This window comes from Sclerotinia sclerotiorum, genomic scaffold, assembly GCF_000146945.2.
Source record: "Sclerotinia sclerotiorum 1980 UF-70 scaffold_1 genomic scaffold, whole genome shotgun sequence".
Taxonomy (NCBI): Eukaryota; Fungi; Ascomycota; class Leotiomycetes; order Helotiales; family Sclerotiniaceae; genus Sclerotinia; species Sclerotinia sclerotiorum.
In genome coordinates this window covers 50,399-58,302 of record NW_001820835.1, presented here as the reverse complement: position 1 = coordinate 58,302, position 7,904 = coordinate 50,399, and the positions used below count along the sequence as shown (strand labels likewise).

Genomic DNA, 7,904 nt, shown 5'->3' with positions numbered 1-7,904 from the left:
CTCTTGGATGTTGACAAATGAAGAGGTGTGAGCTTCAACGGTAGAAGGGAGTAGTCTTCTCCCCGTCGGTCTTGCTCTCATGCTACCAAGTGCGCGAGTTTGCCATTTGGCGTGCTTTGAATTGATTGTCGAGCTCTTCTTCTTCTTCCATCTCTTCATCCCAGAGATCACCCCAACTCTTGGATACCATGTCACTCTTCTTGCCAAAGACTGATGCCATAGATGGCAATGGGATTGGCTTTGCCATGGCGATGGGTAGAGATCCAGAGATGGGAGTAAGACTAGCCTTTGGAGGACCAGCCTTCATATGGCGTCGGATGGCAAGAGATTGCATCGAGGATCCAAAGGAAGAATCGAGGACTGATTCCATTGAAGGAGTTTGCTCTCCCATGGAGAACCAATCCTTCTTGCTTACTTCAGAGCCTGGGAAGAGGTCCTCGGAGTCGTAATCCTCATCTGGAATGGCGGAGAGTTGACGGAATTGCTGAGGTGGACTAGCATGTAACGCCTTAGCCCATGGGAAGGAGGCACCCGCATCGATTTGAGGGCTTTGAATGGAAGGCGTGCGCAATGGCTCACGGTTCGAGCTGGGAATGCCACGACGATCAGCAGAGCTGAAGTCATCGGCAAACTCATCAAATGTTGTGAAGCTGAGTACACGTTCGATGGCCTCGCGAGCGCCAGCAAGCGATCGCTTTCGAGGATCAAGACTCATACACTGAGCAATGACTTCATACGTGTCTTGTGACATTGTAGGGAAGACATCGAAGAGTGATTGCTTGTCTTCGAGTGAAGTCAAGAAAGAGGGGATCTGCCTCTGTGGGTGTCGAGAAAGGGTTGCGAGAGAATAAGATGTTCAAAAGGCAGATGCCAATGGCCCAGATATCGGCTTGCTCTGGGGAGTATCCCGCACCAGCAGAATCATATTGTTCTGGAGACATGTAGCGGTCACTTCCCACGGTAGTTTCGTATGACCACTTCTCCGACGTTGCAAGGCCAAAGTCACCAAGCTTCATCTCCCCAGATTGAGTGAGGAAGATGTTTTCTGGCTTGATATCACGATGATACATGCCCTTGCTGTGAATGTATGCAACAGCATCAATAAGTTGTAGCATAAATTGACGGACATGTTCTGTTTCGAGCGGGCCAGTGCCAGTTCGAATAGCTTCGTAAAGATCACCCCTGGAGCAAAACTCTAAGACAATATACACATGGGCTTCGGTCTCGAAGGAGTGGATGAGATTGACAATATTTGGGTGAGAGCCAAGTCGAGCGTGGCAGGATAGTTCTTCCGAGTGCTCGTCAATGGCAAATGCGGAATCGGCATCAGTCATGGTGGCAGATTTCTTGGTTAAGCACTTGATAGCAACGATTTCGTTGGTGATTAGGTCCTTGGCCATGAAAACCATTCCGAATGAGCCATGGTTGAGGGGGGATATCGTTTCAAAACGTCCATCAAGGACTACACCGTCGTAAAACTTCTCTCTTAAGCACTCCATTGTTGTGATTAAGGGTCGAAGTAGTGAAGCGTGGTGTGAGAAAAAGTTGAAGGTTGAATGGGAGTGAAGTATGCAATTAAATAAATAAACTTAGAAACAAAAATGCAGCTTTGAATACTGTTACAACCGAAATGTTTTTGGGCCCTGAGAGGTAAAGAATCGAGAGATACAAGGTGGAATTCGTGAAAGCTTTTGTCTTCTCTAAACAAAGTTGATGGTGGCACAAGGAGAGCTATGCTCTTTGATGATCGTCGAAAGTCGGAGGGAATAAAAGAGGTTGTAGTTCGATCTGAATGAAGCAAGGCGATAAAAGGTATGTATGGGGAATAAAAACAAACTCGCAACGCTATATAAATGTATCCTAACCGCCGAAAAAGGAAAATGAATAACTGTCCGAATAACTCCGGATCGTAGAAGTAGGGTGTTCAGAGGCTCATATGGGTATTTCGAATACGCTTTGACAAAAGAAATTTGTTGAATAGTTCGTTAAATAGGACAAAGAAGGGACTTGAGGCCCGGTGTTAAAAAAAAAAAAAAGGAAAGAGTTGAAAATCGTTATGTTGACATAGGAGTCAGACGTTGAAAGAACGAGTGTCTGAGGTTTGAAAGGTTCCTCGAATAGTACGAAGCAACGTACTAAGTGGTATGAAATGTGATGTCGGTTTAGTAGGACGAATCGTGGGAGAAATGTACAATTGAACTTAATCAATTATGCAATATCGAGATAGAGTGGCGTGATGATATGGTAGGGCAGATGTGATGGATGAATGCACAGATCTGGGAGTGATGATCTGCGAGTAGAAGACTTTGAGAGCGTATGTATCACAGATCGAGGATGATCGAGTTGGCTATCGTGATAAACGCTTAGATGTTGATCTGGAACTCATGTGTTTAAATTGATGTGTTGATGGAACAAGGAAGTAGAAGATATGACTCTTCTTCTGCCAATGTTCGAAATTGGTAGGTCGACGACAAGAGGAGTTCGAATTGCAAAGTAAACGAGGAGAGGATGATGATTGATCAAGAGGTGGAAGAATGTGGTTGACCTTTGATGAAGTTGATGATTACAACAAGATCTGCGAGGCTTTGTTGGACGTTCAAGAATGTGATTGTTGCTGGGGCAGCAAAGCAGTATGACGCAGAACAGTGGTTGTAGCTTTCAAAGGAATGGGCGATGGAAAGGGATGAGTGAGTACGGCACGGTCGAGATTGTTGTGAGATTGAGGAGGGGAATGTCGGTCGGGATTATGTGATGAGAGGAAGTCGGAAGTATAAAGAAAGAGGAGAAGAGGTGAAAAGAAAGGAAGGGGGAGGAGGGAAGTTAACTGCGAACGACGATGATTGTAGCCAGTATGATCGTAGGCATATGTGGAGTTGAAGGTATGAGGTGGGTGGTTGAGTTCGGCAGGTGGAAAGAGGAAGAAGAGTAAATAGAGGATGAGTCGAAGGGAAGGGAAGGCTAAGCGAAAGGCCGGATTTGGGGGGGGTAGGGATATCGAGATGAGGTGTCTAATAAGTGTCTTCTTCAATTGGCAGGGGGGTCCAAGGAAGAGTTGAGAACCTTGTTAGATAAATAAACCTTGGCCAGAAGCGTCAGACTTCAGTACGGTCGGTACGAGGACTAGTACTAGTGACACGCAACTCTCATGAGTGAAGTAAAGGCTTGCTAAATAAATAGATAAAACAATTCACAAATATAAATATAAGTAAATAAAATAAAAGGTTCAAGGTCTGAGGTCTGAGAAATGGTGAATTGATTGATTGGCTCAGAGTCAGAAGAGTTGGAGCAGTTCTATACAGATAAGTACTAATTAGGATAATCAGTACTGTCACTGGTACCGAGTGAATTCGTAGATCGCAGCTGTGTCAGTCAATTCGTGAGGTATTATTCGTAAAGTCTTTCCTGATGGGTGACCTAGGCCCCGGGTCGTAGTTTTGTAAGTCGTAAATAAAGGAATATTATAGGTTTGGTCTGAGAGATGATATTATGATTTTTACCGTCCCAACACTCAAGTATCTCGCCGTGTCCTTGTCTCCGTTTCCGTACTGCACGAGGTTGTTGTCCTTCCTGTATGTATGTATGAATCCGCGGCAAATGTTTATAGGAAAAGTCGCTGATCTTCTTTGTTGATGCGAGGACGGAATGGATGGGATGTATGGACTTGTGCGAGATAGTGTGTCAAGTAGTGTTGAGATGGTTACCCGTCTGGCTGAGGGGTGATGCCGAGAAGGGATGTGCCCACGGATGAGCAAGATTCGAATAGGTTTGGTGGCCTTTGGCTTGACTGACTATTATCGAGGATCGCGCGCTTCTAGGTTGGAGGTTTGGGACTTCTGCTCTACAGCTCATTGAAAGTTTACGCTCAAGTGACCAAATCTCCAAATGGTACAAGCATGCGATAATAAGAAGTGAGGAGAGGATGCTATACTATAATAACATGGACAATTCAAATGGTTGGCTGCACTTGTATTGTAAATCTAATATCTCTATTCCTGTCATCATTTTTGCCTTTCATTATCTACCTATATGGAGGAAAACGCTCATTTTTGATATCAAACAAAGAAAATGATTAGGAAGGGGAAGTGGCACCCTTCCCCTCTCGTTGCCAATAATGCATTCATTCACCTTCATTCTCACCCCACCCCAGATTTGATGGGATGGATGGGTGGATGGATGCACACGCTCAAGCCTCAGTGCTTTCATCTCTGGTACCTAGCTAATACATAGTAACTTAGAAGCAGCTAACTAGTAGTTTCCAACCAGTCATTCATTAGATCCATGCATACTAGATACACACACCCTCTCTCTCTCTCTCTCTCTCTCTTTCTTTCAATAGCCAACGCTTTTTCCTACCTCACAGAAAATTCAAAGCTTATAATTCCACCAGTGCTTGACCATCTTCGGTATAATATGACTCAAAAGGAGTCAAAGGAAAGCAAGAACCTCCATGACATTCCACATTCCATCATTCCATTAGAAAATTGGCAAGAGCAGCGATGGGCGTGCTTCAGCCACCAAACACTAAAAAGGTACAACTAGCTAGATTTGGTAACAAAAGGCATCACTTCTATCCAATCATTCTAGAAGGATTCGAGACATTTCATCACTAAATGCGTTGCTGCTCTTACAGACTTCCATTTGATTCTTCTCTTTAGATGGCTGCCATGGAATTATTATTGGTTGCTAATATTAATGCTAAAATGCTCCAAAGCCCCCATGAATAAACCAATCTTAGCCTTTATGCAAGCCCCTAGAAGAATGAATGAATGCATGCATTGATAGTCGCCTTCCCACACCCATTTCAGGATACCTAGCTAAACCAATAATCTGGAAGCATTTCCATGAAAGAGAGGAAACTTTACCGCTCTCAGTGCTCTGGTCTCCCTACCTGATATATCTTCTACGCCCTGCCGGCCCTTGAGCTGGGGAAGTTACCGTTACCGTTGCGTGGGTAAGTTCTGGCCTCATTATTATTAGATGATCAATGAACTTTTACTAGGGGATGGCGAATCTGGCGAGTGCCTTGGCAACCTTCATTCCCATTACATACAGAGTACATTACCCATCATGCTACGGTGGGGTGGGTATTTGCATTTCCGGAGTCCGTGGTACCTACCAGGACCTTCTAGAGGTCAAATATACAGGACGGAGTAATGAGAAGGCCATGTCGGCGATAGTGAAGCTAGATTTAAAATGCCTTTATGCTTTTCCCGACAGCTTAAGAACAGGGACGGACTTTGGGAATTCAAGGATGAAAGCCCGAATGACTTGAATTCTAAAATTCGTTGAGGATTCTCGAAGGAATGATCAATCATCCATCAACGGCTTCCAAATAACTAACAAGGATACATGTCATCAGTCATCAGTCATCAATTCAACCCTTCATGTTGCAACGGTGGCCGTACCCGTATTTGATCTGATTGATGGGTAAAGCAGATTGTGATATTCTTGCCCACGTTGTGATGCTTGTGTACAAGTGACACATTCAGACTTCAGCGTCTCTCGCCTATGGAATTGTGCTTGAAACAGTAATATCAGGAATGCTGAATCATAAAGAACACATATCACAAATTCGCAATCGTTTCTCAGTGACACATCGTAATTTAACAAAGCAGAGAGGACAGATAATTCAGATTGATTGGATTATGAAGCTTAGTAACCTGTTAAACAACTACATACCATGCCATGCTCTCTTACTGTACTCGACTTCTACTGCCACTGCCACTGCTACTGTTACTACTACTACTACCACTACTACTACTACCTACACTACTACTACTACCCAGCCTCGAAAAATGATCTCTCTATAACACAGGAGGATACCGCTGCTTCCGAAAAGCCCCAAAATGGGTTTGACTTATCTTTTAGACCCAGGTCGTGTGACCACCTATTTTGGAGAGACAAAGAATTGTTACAAGCCACTTATTGGCATTGGGATAATAGATGAAAGGTTGAAGAGGCGAAAGAACTTGGCCCAGCCTCTTTTTTCCCTTCTTTTCTTCCATCATCTGGTAGATCATTACAATCACTTCAAATCATTTGATCGGGTGTTACACGTATACATTTCTAAAATAACCAATCCAGTGACATAATTCCTCGCTACACGCAAGGTTTCCAGATTCTTTGCTCATATTGCGCATTTCTCAATTAGTGAGTGGATTAGTGACTGAGTGGTATGGACATTCCGAAGTCGCTTTCAAGTCTTATCATGTTCGACAAAGGGGGGAGGATGATGGATTAAATTGACATATTTGGCGTAATGCGTGGGAAGTCACCCCATTTGTTCAGCATCTGAAGCACAAGACAACATGTTGTAACACGGATTCGCCTTTGTTATTGTTGCATGGCATCATTGGCATGTTTTCGACATCAGTAATGAGTGACCTTTAAACATTCACGGAGGTCTCCGATTACACTTTACTTCACTTGCTCTTCACTTCCCCGCCTCATATGAGACCCAGTGCAAGACGACTCTCAAGTCTTGACTTGTTTCCTTGTTCAAATCCAGACCACATCATTCTCTTCAATGTAAGTCAACATGACTCTCCCAAGCAAATCAGCAGACTGAGAAACCCACAGCATCTTGCTGGTTAAACCCCCTCGTTTGAAGATCCCCTTCTTCCTTTTCACTTGGAACTCACTGATCTTGAAACTCGCGCTTATGTACTGCTTGCTGTACTCCATAATTCGGATGTTGATGCATCAATTGATACACATACCTTTCGCACATCACATCTCCTCTATGCCCAGCCGTCCTGTAATGCTGCAGCAGGAAAGCAAAGCATGGCTACCCTGAGTATGTAGGGATCATGAATAGATTAATTAATACACATCAATTATTGTCGTCGTGGGGTATTTTGATGGGTCGCACAGTCGATTAGTTTGGATGCTTTGTGCTCTCCGTGGATGCAAACTGTTTGCTCACTCACTATCGAGTCTTCGAATCTTCGAATCGCCGTGGTAAATTGTTTCATTAGAAACTATCTGGATGTAATCAATTCTTGAAATTGAGGGCATCATTACAATATATTATAATGTATTATCCTTGATTGAAAAGCACATCTTCATTTCACCTATCATGAGTCACCCCGCTACACCTTCATATCTCTTTGCATTCCAGACTTGCCGACTGGTTAATCGTAGGCGAGCGCCCTGTGTTCTTACTGCACGAAATGAATTACCGTTTGCTTCAAGAAACGTATGATCGACGACCACCCTTTCCGCCGGTGTTTCCATATTCTAAGTAAAGCATCGTCTCCATCCGGGATATCATGCCATCAAAATATCCCGAGACTTTCCCTCAGATATAGTATGATCTACTTGATAAGCTCATCTATTGATACTTCCTCCCAGCAAACCGAAATCCACAGCTGAATCTCGCATATTTTACGATGCTTCATCAATTGGGAATGAGAGCCCTTGATGACGGAGTCCATTGATTGGATCTTCATTTGGAATTGAAACATCCAATTTCTTCGATATACAATTACAGCATGGTTTGAAACAATTGAGCGGGTAATTTAAGTAATTAAGTGTATGTATGTATGTATGTATGTATGTATGTCTTGTGAATTGTTCGCTGGTCGAGTAAATACTAATAAATACGCATGAATGTACATGAAGGTACAAATCTTATTTCATGACATGCATATATATGATGTTGTTATAACATCAAAAAGAAGGTAGATCAGCTTGTTATCTCTACTATCAAATCAAGATTCGACGCTCCAAACTCAATATTGGAACTACCCCATTTTCGAGTATTATTATTGAGATAACATGGCAGATATCATCATTTATCGTTATCATCATCATTATCGTTATCTCTTATTTCTTATCTGTTATCGCGGGCGCCGCAAACGACCGAAACAAAAAAGGCGACCAGAGTTTTTGTGGTGTGCAGA

The 7,904-nt window shown here is 43.2% G+C and overlaps 2 protein-coding genes across 2 annotated transcripts; one reads left to right on the top strand and one right to left on the bottom strand.

Moving 5' to 3' along the window:
* Nucleotides 1–82: 82 nt before the first annotated feature.
* SS1G_00018 (hypothetical protein) lies at nucleotides 83–1,499 on the bottom strand (the record flags this gene model as incomplete). The annotated part of the gene is made up of 2 exons (XM_001597882.1): nucleotides 83–783; nucleotides 914–1,499. The coding sequence occupies 2 exons, from the start codon at nucleotides 1,497–1,499 to the stop codon at nucleotides 83–85; spliced, it is 1,287 nt and encodes a 428-aa protein (XP_001597932.1).
* A 4,181-nt stretch (nucleotides 1,500–5,680) lies between these two features.
* On the top strand, nucleotides 5,681–6,246 carry SS1G_00017 (predicted protein; the record flags this gene model as incomplete). Its single annotated transcript, XM_001597881.1, has 2 exons — nucleotides 5,681–5,879; nucleotides 6,152–6,246. 2 exons carry the CDS (start codon nucleotides 5,681–5,683, stop codon nucleotides 6,244–6,246), a joined length of 294 nt encoding a protein of 97 aa, XP_001597931.1.
* Nucleotides 6,247–7,904: the final 1,658 nt, after the last annotated feature.